The sequence below is a fragment of the Pangasianodon hypophthalmus genome, chromosome 1, assembly GCF_027358585.1.
Source record: "Pangasianodon hypophthalmus isolate fPanHyp1 chromosome 1, fPanHyp1.pri, whole genome shotgun sequence".
Taxonomy (NCBI): Eukaryota; Metazoa; Chordata; class Actinopteri; order Siluriformes; family Pangasiidae; genus Pangasianodon; species Pangasianodon hypophthalmus.
This window is the reverse complement of record NC_069710.1, coordinates 30737363-30754253: the sequence shown is the minus strand read 5'-3', so window position 1 is coordinate 30754253 and position 16891 is coordinate 30737363. Positions and strand designations below refer to the sequence as shown.

Genomic DNA, 16891 nt, shown 5'->3' with positions numbered 1-16891 from the left:
TGAATGTTTGTGTACGACTTTAAATACTTGAATGTTTTGTAGGGCAGGGAGTAAAGCCAATGTACAGACTACACTTCCTGGTTAGCAGGACCCTCACGCAATGCATTGTGGTATTTGTAGTTTTTTAAGTGGCTGGTTCTTAGTCTGTTTATGTCTAAGAGAACTACAATTCCCAGCTGCCTTATGAAACTGTCATTAGGGTTTTGGTCGCTAGTTCAGGTTTCCGAAGTCGCCTTCTTCATCGCAGGTGCTGAACAAATGGTAAAGGATTGAGTTGTTGTTGTTGTTATTGTCTTATTTATTTAATTATCTTATTATAAAAACATTGTTTGGTTGCGTTGTTTATGTTTATTTAGTGTTGAGAGAGATAGTGTAGGACATGTCGCCATGTTTGAAGTGTCGTTAAGGACATTAGGCAGATGTTTAGGCTTGTTTATGGTCTGTGTATGCTGTAAGCATGCTTATAACCATGTAAATAACTGGCATAAATAATGCTAAACTTCACAGGCAGTATTGTCATGAATATCTGGCTTTGCATGTTTTCTCCTGACAACATCTTTTTGAAACTTGATCAAACCCCTGATCATGAATTCAGCTGTTTTCTTCTCTCCAGGTTTAATCTGACAATCTGGTTATTTCTGATAAGAGCCATGATGGAGGATGAAACCAGATCCATCCATGAGCAAAGGTTTGACGCTGCGGTCAAAGTGATCCAGAGTTTACCTGCAAATGGTGAGTCAGGTCCAGCGTCAGGTGTGAGCCTGCGTTCCACATGCGTTCCACCTGCGTTCCAGGTGCTGATCTGGGCTCTGTGAGAGATCTTCTGCAAACCCTGACCAGTGCACATGTTTATTTTGCTCCAAACTCACCTTAAACCCGTACACGGGGTTTCTCAGCTCAGCTCAGCTCAGGTCAAGTCAACCTTATTTGACTTGATGGAGCGATTCACATTTTCAATCCAGTACCTATAACAGAGCTCAGCGTATCGTTGTAGCAACCAAGTGACCTTCTTTCCCCAAATTATATGACACATCATGTGCAGGATGCAAGAAATCGACTTTTCCATGTGCATGATCCGTGTCGTGTCCCTGAACGAAGCAGCATAATCATTTATTTGTTTAAATATGACAGTGAGTCCAGTGAAAACCTTCCTCTTTTTAAACATGTGCATTGTTGATTGTTGTCACGGAGGAGATGTGATCCACGCCGCTGTCTGCACGATGCTCTCTGAGTGATTGCTGATGACTCACGTAATTAGAGCTGCGTACAGTCTGTTTCTGTAATTTCTGTAATTTGTCACACTTTTATGATTTTCCTCTGACTCACTCTCATGCATAACGTATCGCACCAAGGCCCCGGAGAACACAATTTCATTTTACTCTATACTCTATATTTTATTACTTATTTGATATTTATTATATATTCTATTATTTATTCTATATTTACTCTATACTCTATACATGTATACATGTAGATAGAATAGCCATAAAGCTCTCGACTCAACTCTACACTACTATTACATCAGGAAATCAGATTGGAAAATATTTCTGCTCCATCCTTTACTGCCCCGGTGCTAATAATCAGCGTCAAATCGTTACAGCCGGCTTTAATTTCACGATTAAAATCATCTCGGAGCAGTTTTAACATCGGAAAAAGCGAGGATAGATTAAGTAATGAAGTAATTCTTTATTGTCATTGTAACAATGGATGTACAATGAAATTGAGTGAGTACTCTCAGTGCAGAAAGTAAAATAAAATAAAAATATAATAAATAAAATAAATAAATAAAGAATATTGAACAGTTAAAAATATTGCACTTGTTGTACATATGGCATCAAAGATCATTGCACCAACAAAGAGATATTGCAGAGTTGAAATATTAAAGTTGAGTATATTATTAAAGGTGAAGCACAACATAAGCACAGAAATAAAGCACAGTAAGCAAGGAGTTGATAAAACAGCGAAATACTGTAAGGCTTAAGTAATAAAATAATAAAGATGAAAATAAGTACATAGAGACAACTGTAACAGAATTTTAAAAAAGTATGAAGAATAAAGTGAAGTGCTGGTCGTAAACTCGGGTAAAGGTCGTTAATGTGGCTTTTTGTAATTGAATCTGAGCCTCGTAAAAATGCATGAATGGAGGTTCCTTTTCTTGAACTTTTCCTTTCCTTGAAGTGCGTTTGGAACAAAAACAGACGCAGAAATAAGAACAGGATTGTTTACAGTACAGAAGACAGCAAAGTGTGTCCGAGATACTGAGTAACTCCACGTGGGTAGAGACATGCAGTGTGCGCAGTGCTAAACTGGTAGCCCTGAGCTTCTCTTATGTCGTAGCAGCATTAGTCTTGTAGCTCTAGTGCTTGGCTGATCATCTGCATCTGTGTTAAAGGGTGCGTCATGGAAATTGTACAGTTTTTTGGCTGAAAGACATGAACAGATTGATATTTTACCAGAAGGACATGTTAACGTTCTTCATGGCGAAGTTACAGATTACAGAAATAGAACTGCAGGATGATCTGTGAAAAAAAATAAAATAAAATAATATATATATATATATATTTCCAGTTTTGCTTTTCTCACTGCGAGCAGAACAACAGCAACAACAACAAAACCTCTGTATAGATGCAGGAAGAGATCACATACAGTACACAGAACCATCCCAAGAAACACAAATGAGTTCTGTGTGTTTTGTTTTTTTATTATTGAAGCAGTAGTTAGCCCCGCCCACACGATCTGATTGGTTGAAAAACCTTCTAGCCTTGCAATTATATCTAATCTGTATTATTCCACTGACCAACGGTTGCTTGGCAACAGCAATGGTAGAGATACACCAGGCTGTGTTGGATCATTAACCATCAAAATTAGAAAAGATTAAAATCATTATTTAGACAATTTGGCCGGAGTTTGGAAGAATTATTAAGAATTATTATTATTATTATTATTATTATTATTATTGTTGTTGTTGTTGTTGTTATTGTTGTTATAAAATTAATAGCCTAAGTATTAACTGTGACTGTTGAGTTAGTAATATAACTCAGGATCACGGATGGTCAAACTACAGAAAATCAGCATAATAATAATTGTATTAATAATAATTCTAAAGTAATGCAGTGTTCAATGAATCGAATCTGCTTCATGCTGTTTCTACTAAATATGATAACTATATTAGCTGATATGCTGAGAAGCCGTCTAACGGAGCTTACCATCCAGCCGCTAGTTTACAAGCTCAGCAAAATCTGTTACTCACCTTTCAACAATACTTTGTTGCATAGCAACAAGCCCATTGTAGAGGAAATCCTTTGTGCTCGATGAAATGTCTGATGAAAATAGATATTTGAAACACTGGGGTCTCATTTACACAAGAAGTGTGGCATTTATGAAAATCCAGTTGGGTTGAAAAAAAGGTTCATATCCTACGTTCGCTCCTGAGTTTGTGTAAATTTACGTCTGTAATGTGATCAGCTTCAAATCGTATAATTGTCCATGAGTTACTGCGGTTTTATACACAGATGACGCTGTTTATTTATTTCAGTCACTCACACAAATTTAATGAACATCGAGTGTCATTTCATATGAATGAATTGAAGGAAACTGATACCAAAAAAATCCCTAAATTAAGATAAATAAAGCTAGGCATTGCATTAGGACAAAAGTAATGGCGCCCTATAAAAAGAGTCAGTAGCTGACACTCTGCAGTGGATGAGCTGCATTATTGGAAGCACTTGTGGAGCACTTTTTCACTGTTTAGTCATCATTTTGTTGCTTTCAGTTTTGTGAGCTTTGCCTTTTATGGAGTTTTTGTGGGCGTGGCTAAATGTAAATCAGCTGTGCCATGAACACGCTTGGTTATTTACAGCATCTATCAACACGTGAGTGCAAAGAAAATCAGCTACGCTTTTGTAAATCCGGTGAGAATTTTTGGCCTGTGAAAACATTTCAGACAACTTTATTAAAAGATTGATTTAAAGAATCTTAATGTTCATGTTTTCCTTTTTCCTTACTCTGTAAAGTGTTGTATAAAAGCAATAGAGCACACATGTTCGTGTGCTATCAATGAATAACATCACAGTGTCCAAATCACAGCAGTGATGTTATACTTGATAACACATGAACGTTTGTTCTAATGATTAGCTGGAATATTTTTAACTCATGATGCACCGTCTGATATCGCAGGTTCCTTTCAGCCATCCAACGAAATGATGCTGAAATTCTACAGCTACTACAAACAGGCGACTCAGGGACCCTGCAACATTCCCCGCCCGGGGTTCTGGGATCCCGTCGGCAAAGTCAAATGGTACCGAACGTCACACATCACACCATCTCTCCTTGGTTTTAGCACTTTGTTTGTTGTTTTTTTAACGGCTATTGTCGAAGAATAGTTCTTTACTTAACTGTATGTTATAAAGTGAGCATGCGATTACACCGATCTGCAGATTTCACCCTCGTCCTACTTTGCATAATCCGCATTCTTGTTAACTTGAAAGATCACTTAGTGACATTGAAGAGTCACGCAGTATTTTTTACACACACCATAACCTGATAACTGAAGAAAAAAAAATCAGATTGCAGGAATAATTACATAAACATGCATTTAAAAATAACTAGAAACCAGTTTTTCTTCTCTTGTTAGTTCATGTCCCTGTTCATATTGTGCACAGATTATATAAAATGTATATACATTATATCTGTTCATAATGCTTTATAACACAAGCTTTGCAGTATACTTTGCACTGTAGATACTATGCTAGCGCCTGTTAGTGTGCTCTCTTGTTAAAATTAGTGTTTAAAATGTTCTTATGAACAAAAGTTATAATATTATGTTTACATGGCATTATGAAGCTATATATGCTTCTTATGAACAGATGTTATAATGTTATGTTTACCTGGCATTATGACATCGTATCTTATGCTGTATAAAGTGTTATAAATGCAGCTGAAGGTTTATACAGGCCTATGTCAGGCAGGCTGTTATCACATTCTGTTACTAGAGTGCATTATCACATTAGTGTTTATAATGCTCTTATGAACAGATATTATAATGTTATGAGACCTGACATTAGGACATCCTGCTTAATAAAGTGTTAACTGTGTAAATATGAACAGTTTAAATTTGTACAGATGTATGGTTCTATATATGCTATGTATTATATAAATGTAGTTATAATGCTTTATGAATACAGGGTATATGGGAAGTGTTACCACACACACACACACACACACACACACACACACACACACTCAGTGTTATGTATGGACATAACAGAGGATTTTTTTGTTTTTTGCTCGGCTCTGGCAGATGTTTCTGTACTAATTGTGTGAAAGTGAATGGCAGAGTGAACTTTATCATCACTCCAAGGTTCATTCACACTGGTTAGTTTACTTTAATACACTGGCTGCCTGCAGTTTTAAAAGCATGAACTGAGTGTCCTTGAAAAAATAGCTCACAGATCACCAGTAACCCGAGCAGGCATCTGGCATCAAGAGTGCGGAAAAATCTAGAGTTGCCTAATACTGCAGGAAAAGCATTTACCTCCTGTGTGTGTGTGTGTGTGTGTGTGTGTGTGTGTCGTAGGGATGCATGGCACGCACTTGGAGATATGCCAAAGGAAGAGGCCATGACGGCGTACGTGGATGACCTCAAACTGGTAATGATGTCTGTTTGTTCATTTTAATGATGATTATTAAGTTTTTATAACCATCTGAAACTGAATATCTGAAGCTTTGTTTTTTATATTCAGATTCTTGAAAGCATGCCCATGACTGAGCAGGTGGAACAGCTGCTGCAGGTTCTCGGGCCGTTCTACGAGCTTGTAGACGAGAAGAAAAAGATCAGCCAAGTTTCAGACCTGACCACAGGTGAGATTCTTAACAAGATGATCATCAGCGTTGTGCGCAGTCCCAGCGAATCAGTGAAGGAGGCGTGGCCTCTGTGTCTGTCTCTGACCTATCAGTCCCACTGATTGAGGCGTGGCCTATGTGCCTGTGAGTCCCACTGAAAGCTTCTGGGCTTGGCAGTCCCAGTTTAGGAGGCGTGACCTATGAGTCAGTCCATCCCAATGAAGGAGGCGTGGCCTCTGTAACTGTCAGTCCCAGTGAAAGAGGTGAAGCAGGTCTTAGACCTGTTCTTCCTACAATGAAAGTGTGGCCTAATTGCCTGTCAGTTCTACATAAGGAGGCTTGGGCTTTCATTTGTCCATTCCACTGATGGAGGCGTGGCCTCTGTGCCTGTCAGTCCCAGTGAAAAAGGTGTGACCTAAGTTCCTGTCAGTTGCAGTGCAGGAGGTGTGGTCCCTGTACCTGTTAGAAATTGAACGAGGTGTGGCCATTGTACCTGTCAGTCCCAGTGAAGGAGGCGTGGCAGTTTGCACCATAGAGAATCACATCATCACACTTTGGCTGCTTTAAATGCATCTCTATACATACAGAGACACAATGACACGCAAAATATCGTTAACAAGTTTTAAACTACAACAATCTCCCTGATGTCAATTAATACTCTCCACCTGAGTAACACTGTAGTAGTGACAGTCTGTTAACATTAGATGTTTTATTACTCTTTATTTACTTCATTATTTTTTATGCTAACATGCTGAATGTACTTTTGGTTTGGTGCTCAGCCCAGTTGGAAAAATTTGCTAGACAGCTGGAAGGCAAGTGTGTAGTAAACGTGTTCCTCCTGTGTGCTCCTCCTCCCACAGTAATGAGCGTAGTGTAACGTAATGGAATGTTTAGGTTGTAGTGATGATTCCTAAATCTCGACTCCACGCTGTTTAGATTAGTTCATGTGTTCGTGCCAGTGATATAATGTTAGACTAGATTTTTCCCCTCTTCATGAATGTAAATAGGAATCTGTATTTGAGATTCGGTGATGTAACACTCGGAGTCAATGCTGTGGTGATCTCTAGGCCTCGGCAGCATGATGTCGGCGCCTTCCAAGAGCGTCACTAAAAGCATCATCAGAACCATGGAAATGAACGGCACCTTGGACGGCCACAGTCCCAACAAAGCAGAGGCTCCAAAGATTAACGCAAACGAGATTAAGCAGCAGGAGGACGGAGGTGAGGATGATGACGATGATGACGATGACGATGATGATGATGATGACAGTGGAGATGATGAGAATGAAGAGGAAGAAAAGAGTGAGCAGCTGAAAAAAGGTAATTAAGCATGAATAAAATACGATAAGGGATTAATTTTTACATTTTAAAAACGTTTTTTTTTTTGTGCTTATTTTAGCCTCTGCCCTGAAGAAAAAGACCTCGGCAGGAAAAGGACTTCCGAATGGTGGTATAGGGCATAATGTGTCTCCGGTGACGAACGGGACACACTGCACCAAATCCGCTCTGAATGGAAAAGACACGGAGGAGAATGACGGAGAGATCCAACACGTTAATGGCCACACTACAGGTGACACAACAAAGTGCTCATTAAAGGAAAAGTCTTTATAATTCAATATTTGTGATGTGCTTAGTGCTTTTGGTGCTGGTTCCTTTAAGAAGTTAGTGCTCTGATGTCACAGGAGGACATTGCTAGCGCACTTTGGGGCATGCTGTTACAGGAAAATAATCAACAACAAGGTGGTGTGATATACCCCTCACGTTATAGAAGCTATAAACAGTCGGTGTTTCACTTTCTTTTAAAGTTAATACTATATTCCTGAGAAACTGCGTCGTCAAGTTGCGACTTTGTCTCTGACACTGGAGACTCCTTCCTTAAATGTTAAATAAACATCTGCTTATAGAAAACTTCACCATATCAACAATTATACGTTTTCCTTCGTTAAATAACACTTTTTTTTAAAAAATCTGTTTATTAGGCTTAGTTGATGTATCGCGTCCACCATACAAGTCCCTGTGAATGAGTTGTTACCATAGAAACAATATATTAGAATGAAGAATCAACACCTTCTGACCAATCAGATTTGAGAATTTAACAGCGCCGTGGTATAATAGCGTTCTATAGGAGAAGAATGTATGTAAATAAACTTACGTTCGCTGTATTAGTACTTGTTTTAAATCAGTATAATGAATAAAGCACTTGTATTCACCATTAGCAGTGAAAAAAACTCTAACACTCAGAGAGTCTCATCACCGATTTTATTATGAATCAGAATCTAATTATGAAGCACCTATAGGTATATGTACATACATGAAGCATCTATATGTTTGTAGGAATTTACACAGGAGTAACAAAATCCTACATACATATACATCTGTAATATGTAAATATGTCCGTACGTTAAGCCACATAATTATATATTTTGTTATGTAAACTTTATATTGTGTCCAGGTGAGGTGTTTTAGCAAAAATAATAATAGAGTACAAGCTAGCAGATTAGATCTTGTCCTTACAAAGGAACTACGTGTATAGATTTAGCTTCATTTGCACTTTTAAAGGCCCGAGCCATCTAGTACACTGATAACACTGTTATGGATTAAAGAACACATGGACTTCATTTGATTGTGATTTCCCTAGATGATAATGAAGACATGCGCAGCGCTCATCACGTGGCCTCAGACTCAGACAGCGAGGTTTACTGCGACTCTGTGGACCAGTTTGGTGCGGAGGAGGTGAGATTGAGCTCTTTACACCGAAACTGGACTCAATCCAGCTTCACTTTTGTTTCTGTGAATCATTCAATCCAGTATGAAGTGTTCTGAGAGCAGGGATACCATCATGCATTATTCATAAGGCAAAGTATGCAGCGTGTCTTGTTACTGTTAAACAGCAAAGTGTAAACTCCTCTGTCCTGAAGACTTCCCTGTGACAGAAAACTTAAAAGCTGCAGATTTACCTCTTACTGTTACAAAGTGCTGACACTGGAGACTCCTTCCGTAAATGTTATATAATTGTCTCCTCACAGAAATCTTCACCATATCCTTATAACGATGAGACGCTTTTAACGTATTACTCTGCAGCGCATTAATATAACCCTGTGATTTACAGCTGCACTACTGTCAGAGCTGCTGTTACAGAAAATTAATCAACACCTTCTGACCAATCAGAGTCCAGAATTCAACAGAGCCATGGTATAATATTGATTTAATACAGGGCTAGTCTTGACACTGGGTCTCATTTATCAATCTTTTAGTTGTGTGTCGATGTGTTTGTTGGCCAAATTAAGCAAAAAATTCAAAAAAAAAAATCAGCTGTAAATTACCAAGCGTGTTCACGACACAGCTGATGTACATTTAGTAACACCTACAAAACTCCGTAAAAGGCAAAGCTCACAGAGAGCTGAAAACAGCAAAATGCGACTAAATGGTGAGAGAGCGCCTCCTAAACACAGCATGTGCTAAATCTTCCAGTAATGCAGCTCAGCCACTGCAGCGCGTCAGCTTCCACAGACACACACTAAATCTATTACTGTGAATTTAAACTTACAGCAATTTAAACTTGACAGCGTAAGCTGTATGTAAAATCGACAGTAACTCAGCACCAATTATACGATTTGAAGCTGATCAGTCGAGGTTCACATTAGTGAGTCTCGTTATTCTTAAATTTACACAAACTCAGAAGCAAAATGTAGGATGCGAATGTTTTGCCAAACTCACAAGATTTTCATGAGCATCATGTTTCTTAAATGTTCTCGCAAAGGATTGACGAATAAAATGGTTTGTATCCAGTAATATATCTAAAGGAGTAGTTCTCATATTTGTTGTCTGATGTCTGCTGCATTAGTTTTGCACTGAAGATAACATGTAAGGGACGATTTTTGATGCCAAACATCATCATCTTTACACATTCACCACAAACGGCATCATGTTGCGTAATCTCAAGTAATTATCCTAAATAATGAAACAAATTTCAGACACTGAACATGTCCTGACTGATCGAGTGTATTTGGAGTAAAGAGAATATATTTCACTTTTTTGAGAAAATTCTTCTTCTTCTTCTTCTTCTTCTTATTATTATTATTGCATACAGCAGATGATCTTGTTTATGTGTGTGCAGCAGAGCGGTGATTCTCACGTGAACCGCTCTCTGGAGGAAAGCCGCAGCACTCAGGGCTCTAAGGAGGAGCTGCAATCAACAGACAGAGACTCTGAGATCCTGCTGATAGGACAGGACAGCGTTCAGCACGGAGGAGAAGATGGGAAGACGAATGGAGGAGGAGGAGGAAGAGGAGTGCAGAGAAACAGCCTGAGCGTTGGCAGACCCGGCAGCTCTCTGATCAGGAGAGGACGAGGTACAGCCTGACTGTGTAAAGCACTTAAATTGGTGGAAAAAAAAAAGTGCTGTAGCTTTAGCTTCCTAGTAGACGTGCAGTTTTTTAATTAGTCTCTCCTCTACCTCAGGGTCCAGGTCTTCGGGGTCAGGCTCGGGGTCAGGGGTCACGGGGTCATTACAGGGTGCGGGAGGTGACGGGGAACGCTGGGGGTCTGACGGAGCCGGAGGCAGCGATCTGAACGAGCAGATCGTCACGGCTTTAACGCGGCTACAAGAGGACATGCAGAGCGTCCTCGAGAGACTACACACGCTCGAGGCTCTAACGGCCTCACAGGTGAGAGGTCCACACACACACACACACACACACACACACACACACGCTCCTGCAGCCAGTTCAGGTCTGATTTATGGCCCAAAATCATACACTGACTGAAAAACTAGTGTAGTGTAGAATTTCATGATAAAGTGACGGTTTTATCAGCAGGAAACCCTACAGGAGCGCTGTGATCTGTATTTCCACAAAAGCAGGAATATAAACCAAGTTTCAACACTTTCACAGTGGACTTTGCATCAAAGATTAGGTGTAGGATTAGAGTTTTTTTAAATTATTAAGACTAGATTTTAAGTTATTAGGTATAATTTTTATGTTATTAAGATTGTTTTAAGTGTTAAATTTAGGAATTAGGATTAGGTTTATGTGAACGGGATTAGGTTAGAAATTATAAGGATTGGGTTTACGTTATTAGGATTAGGTTTATTTTCTTCAGGATTAGGTTTACGTGATCAGGATTAGTTAGAAATTATTGGGATTAGATTTGTGTTATTAGGATTAGGTTTGTTATCAGGATTAGGTTTATGTTATTAGGATTAGGTTAGAAATTATTAGGATTAGGTTTATGTTCTTCGGATTGTCAGGATTATCAGGATTAGGTTTATGTTGTCAGGATTAAGTTAGAAATTATCAGGATTAGTTAGAAATTATTAGGATTAGGTTTGTGTTACTAGGATTAAGGTTGTTATCAGGATAAGGTTTATGTTATTAGGATTAGGTTTATGTGATCAGGATTAGTTAGAAATTATTAGGATTAGGTTTATGTTATTAGGATTAGGTTAGAAATTATTAGGATTGGGTTTATGACAGGCAAAAAAAATTAAGATACAGCTAAATCAGCACATATAATTTCGTCGCAGATTTGGCTCAACAATACACACAACTTGTTTAAAATTAGACATTAAATGCACAGAGTGACTATATGGTAGTGATCTTGGTAAAACAGTTCATGTCCAAGTCCTCTGACTGTCTTGTGATTTACACATTTTGCTCTTCCCAGGCGAGATCAGTGGCCTTGCCCTCAGGATATCTGCTGCCACCAGCCAGCAGGACTCACAGGGTAGGTTGTGTAACGTTTGACATTTTAATCTGTTATGATTTACTTCTGACCCAGAATCTCAGACTGGCTGCACTTTGATACTTGAAGCTGTGCCAGATTTTCTGCACCAGCACTCGTTTTACACAGATCAGATTAGCTGAGGTTGTAGCTGTATACAGTTTTATAAAATACAGAAATTATTACTGTAATTAGAACTACTAATGTGATTAGTATCTATCTAGCCTGCATGTAAACATAGCTGTTGATCACATGTGGATCAGTCCTACTACACAGTGTTTGATGATAAACACTATATATATTTTTTAGATGTTATAAAGACAATAACAGCTCAAATCTCTGACTCAGCTATTCCTGGATGATCTTGACATATGTATATATATCTTTGACATCTATATTTTTAATATATTAAATGTTAATATTTGTATTTGGGTGCAGAAGCCGTCCTGGTGGCCGTTTGACGTTTCCCCTGGCACTGTGGTCTTCGCTCTCGTCTGGCCTTTCATTGCACAGTGGATCATTCGTCTGTATTTTCAGAGGCGGAGAAGGTAACAGCCAGCGTACTGGTTCACATTCTGGTGTTTATGATTGACACAGCAACAGGAATGACCTGTTTTTATTTGTAAACACTAAAACACTGCCTGAAAACCATCAGAAATCTGTTCTTCTTTTAATCAAAAATCAAAACCATGTACAGTGCAGCGCGAAAGTCTTGGGCACATGCAAAAAAATGCTGTAAAGCAAAGATGCCTTTAAAAATAACAAAATTGAACATTGACATAAAATATACATACAGAGAATTAAACAGTAATAAAATAAACAAAGGAAATATTTGGTGTGACAGCCATTTGCTTTTTAAAAAAGTTGCCTTTTTAATCACTGTAATTAAATGCTTATGGGTCATTACATTTACATAAGTATGAATTTAAAAAGTGTGATGTATCCAAGCAGAGTTAACGGCCGTGTGTCCGTGGGCCTTATCTAGCTAACATGCTTCATATCCGCTCTTATCCGTCAGAGAAAATAAAACTTTTATTAATTTAGGTTGAAGATTTCTTGGATCTTTAGATTTTGATTTTTTTTGTATATAAAATATAAATATGACAGCAATAATCCACTTCATGTCATGCTTAAGAACACCTTTACCTGTGAAAAAATCATGTAACACACACACCTATATTTCTTATTGCTTTCATAAAAAGGTGACAAAAACAATATGATATAAAATTCAGTTAAATAATATAATTTATTCTGAATAATATTTGTAACTAAAAGGACGAAATGCAGCTCATCTAGTCAGATTGGATTTGCTGCGATTTTTATTTTTTTTTTTACCTAAAAAGTACATAGTTGTTAACTGCTAGTTGTTTGTTAGCTTACAGTAGCTTAGCTGGCTAACTAGCAAGTAAATAATGAGCTATATATAATGCTTTTTAAATATAGTTTTACTTGATATGACTGAAAGAAATGCAGAGAGAGAGCTGTCTGATTTCATATTTTATGGAAAAAAAAAAAAAAAAAAGCAACTTTTTCTAGGTTTATCCAGATTTTAATTTCATGCAAGGGTTAATTATTGATTTGTCTCAGCTTTCAGTAACGTATTCTCGGGTAACAGACAGTAAAATTTAGTAACAGTGTTTGTTAACCGATGAAATAAAAACAGTGCACTTACTGCAGGACATATATAAACTGTTAAGATGAATTTATGTGACTACTATCTCATTCTTTCTTTTAGAAAACTCCGCTGAGACGCCGGTCGACGCCGGGTGCGTGTGGTATAGACGCCGGCGTCCTCTGTTGCATCTCGTCTTTCTGACTCCGGCTTTTGCACTACGATGAAGACGCTGAGATTAGTGAGCATCGAAACTAACTGATAGATGAATGTGTGCCGCTTCTAAAGGCTTTTTGTACCTTTTTTGTGTAATATTAAGTGCTAAGATTTACATAAACTGCTTGGTTTGAGAAATAAGACGTGTAATGATGTAGTAAAGAGAAATTCTACATTGTATTATTATTTTTTTTTTCATATTGAAATCTAACAGGGCATTATGGTAACACGTTAATACGGCGCCCAACGTTGTAGAAATAGACGTGTCGCTCATTCTGCTTCACCATAAAGCTGCTAATAGGCATCAGCTCTGTAGGTACATGTAGAATTATACTGTATAATTAATTTACTGTAATGATCTGTGTGATTCTGGTTTAGCTTTGATGCCTATCTATAAATCAGGACGAGTTTGAAGCAAAACCATTATGAATTAATGTTAATTGATGGATGATGAGTCTTCAGGTTTGAACATGTGAGTTGGATAAGTAATCAAAGCCATAATCACATGGTGCATATCAGCACTGATGGAGAAGAGGACCATGCAAAGTAATTTAAGGAGGAACGCTCTTTTTTCATGTCACTGGGGTGACGATATCAAGGGTACTTTCAGTACAGGGTTTGTCAACTTATTTCCCCGGAACAAGCATTTCTCCATTCAGTTACTTTAGTTTATTTATTTATTTTTTGCCACAGCTCGGCTTCTATAGCAGATCCTCTGTTGTAGTTTTATTCAGTCACATGCGTTTATATAAATTATTTAGCCGAAGCTTATTTCGTCGGGCCAAAGATTGCTACAGAGATGAGAAAGGGAGAGGAATTTTCCCCCTCAGTCACAAATTCCCACCCACCTGTCAGATCTCCACTATCATACAACAGCTCATGTGCTTCCTCCGAGACACGAGAAACCAGCAAACGGCTGCTTATGCCACATCACAGAGTGGCATAACACACTCAGAGGAAAGTGCTATTTACCCTCTTCCACATACATGAACCCACAGATCCCCATGATTGGCTACTGGCACTGTGATTGACAGGGGAGAGAAAGAGAGAGTATGCCCCTCCCACTCAGAGAACACAGCAAATGTTTCATTTGCTCCAGGCCACAAATGGCTATGGCACCATTAGGAGATCACACGTTTATAGGGACACTCAGGAGCCAGAAGGGAATTTTTGACAGAAACAAAATGCGTAAAGATGAATGGACAGAAATGTACATGTTAATTCTCCCATTTCAGTAGTCTCAGAGTAGAGGTGTGTATCGGGACAAAAGAGTTGCAGGAGCAGGCGGTTATTTCTTTAATACAGGCAGCCGGATATGAAGCTTGCGGGACAAAGAAAGGCCACGTTCATTAACATGTTTCAGCATTGTAAGTCAACTTGTCACCACTCTGTCGTGTTAGTTGCTTATCTGGACCTTCGTAAGCAAGGAATGTTTTTACAAATTTTAGTTGAATACCATTGCTTTAGTATGTATCTGGAAAAATGAATATAGTGTACCTTTTAAAAAATAATTTAAGATGCATAATTGGACCTTAAGGAAAGCTAATTAAACGGTACAGCACGTGCACATTTCCAGGTAAAAGAGGCACACTAATGGAACGAATGGTGTACCCTTGATGGTGCCACCCCAGCTACAAGACAAAGCAGAGTTTGCTACCTTTATTTCTGAGAGCGTAGAAAGGAAACGTGATGGAAAAAAATGTAAAACGTTGACTCGGAAGTGTGTAATGCTTACGGATAACAGTTACACAAATACAATTCAGAGAAATCGATTATTAAAATCTGAATCATGTTACAGTGATTTCACACTTGGCTATTTTTTCTTTTCTTTTCTTGGCCATCACTGCACACTTTACATGTACTGAGAAGCAGGAGAACTGCAGCCGCTTTTAAAAGACGCTGCTGCTGTTTTTTGAGTCACATCAAAGATTGATTGAAATGAAAATATGAAACTTTCAGAAAAGCACAGAGTGACGTCAAGCTTTTTTTTTTTTTTTTGTCTTGTGATTTCCTGCCTCCAAAGCTACAACTTCATCACCAGTTACATCAAATATTTCAGCTAGGCTAGTTGGTTAGTTAGCCAGTACTAGTTAGGATTGGTAAGAACGTTGTTATGGTTACAGTGTATATGTTGTATGAGTCCCTTTTTCATATCAGTATGACCAGTGATTTATTTATTTTTTGTATTTTTGTTCATCCTGCCAATTCCCACATATCAAACCAGCCAGATGCATTTTTTCAAACTGCTGCTCTTGCTACATCACAGGGCAGCGTAACACACCCAGACAAAAAGCGCTGTCTGCCCTCTTCCACATACATAAGCTCACAGACGCACATGATTGGCTAGTGTTTCTGTGATTGACAGGGGAGAGAGAGTATGCACCTCCCACTTACAGAACATGGCCAGATATTCTCTCTTAAACTCACGATCTCTCTATGATAAAGCAATGCTTTTCTGTGGAGTTTTTAATTTCATGTTTTGTTTTTTTGTTTTTTGGCAGAAGTAAATGTCAAGTGTGAAAGCACCCTTATACAACTGTTCATATCAGCATCAAGTATTGAGATAAAATAAAACAGTGCATTTGGAAGGATTTTTAAAGTTAATGTTGTGAAGGAGAAAAAAAAATGTTGTCTGGAACAGGAGCGTGTAAATTCTTACATATAAAAATGACTCTCTATTGTATGGAAATACATAGAAGAATCCCCCAAAAAATGTGTGTATTAGGGCTAACGCTGTGTTTCGCATCAACACCCCTGTAAATGTTCATATGTGTCAGAAATGAGATCTGAAAAAAGAAGTGTTTAATATCTACACACAATAAGCAGCACATCCTAATTACACTTTCATTATAAGAGAAGTCATGCAATAATTGTTCTGATTAGAAACACTTTCAATATTTTCAAGATTTTTGTTGTTTAATCTGTTGTTCTTTACAATATTTTTTTGTTTTCTATGTTGTAATCCAACTTTTTGTGTGTGAAGCATTCTGATTTATTGTATATACACACTATAAGACAAGATTTCAAATGGTCATTCTGTTCATTAACACATTGGCATTAGATTGAATATAATTAATGCTTTTTTGTTCAGTTTTCTCCTTCAGACCCTGTGTTTTCTTTCCTCTTAGTGTAAATTGTTAAATAATGTTAATAGCTATAATATGTGTATATTAGAAATAGACTTCTACGATATAAATTAACTGAAAAGTGATATTTTAATTGTAACATACTATAATGTAGCATTGGCTTCTTTGGAACAGTAATTAGAAGAAGATGTAACTAAAAGCTGCGTTTTATTAGAAACAATATCTTTCTATCAATGACCATTTTGTTTCAGAGGAGCATCAGTGCACGTTCTTACTGTTAATCCGAAGCACGAATAAAATTTTCGAGAGCTTTTGGAGTTCACTTGTCTTCTTTACAAATGCAGTTTAATGCATAAAACACACTGATGTTTTTAAAACGGTAAGATCTGAGTGTTTTTAGAGGTTTAAAGGTTGTT

At 37.8% G+C, this 16891-nt stretch overlaps 1 protein-coding gene across 2 annotated transcripts; it reads left to right on the top strand.

Moving 5' to 3' along the window:
* The first annotated feature begins 110 nt into the window (after window positions 1-110).
* acbd5a (acyl-CoA binding domain containing 5a) lies at window positions 111-16785 on the top strand. 2 transcript variants are annotated; one of them, XM_034305813.2, is made up of 13 exons: window positions 111-261; window positions 614-732; window positions 4177-4297; window positions 5576-5648; window positions 5742-5859; window positions 6909-7160; window positions 7240-7410; window positions 8479-8573; window positions 9961-10192; window positions 10302-10507; window positions 11505-11564; window positions 12000-12109; window positions 13297-16785. In XM_034305813.2, the coding sequence occupies exons 2-13, from the start codon at window positions 651-653 to the stop codon at window positions 13307-13309; spliced, it is 1533 nt and encodes a 510-aa protein (XP_034161704.2). In that variant the 5' UTR covers window positions 111-261; window positions 614-650; the 3' UTR covers window positions 13310-16785. The 2 variants fall into 2 exon arrangements, with proteins under 2 accessions (XP_034161704.2, XP_026800596.3); XM_026944795.3 differs by having other exon boundaries at window positions 9958-10192.
* Window positions 16786-16891: the final 106 nt, after the last annotated feature.

Excerpts from the sequence above, each read along its gene's own strand:
- acbd5a (XM_026944795.3), top strand. The coding sequence starts at position 651 with ATGATGGAGGATGAAACCAGATCCATCCATGAGCAAAGGTTTGACGCT. Across the intron at positions 4,298-5,575 it reads CCCGTCGGCAAAGTCAAATG|GGATGCATGGCACGCACTTG; the intron begins GTACCGAACGTC and ends TGTGTGTCGTAG. Across the intron at positions 7,411-8,478 it reads CGTTAATGGCCACACTACAG|ATGATAATGAAGACATGCGC; the intron begins GTGACACAACAA and ends TGATTTCCCTAG.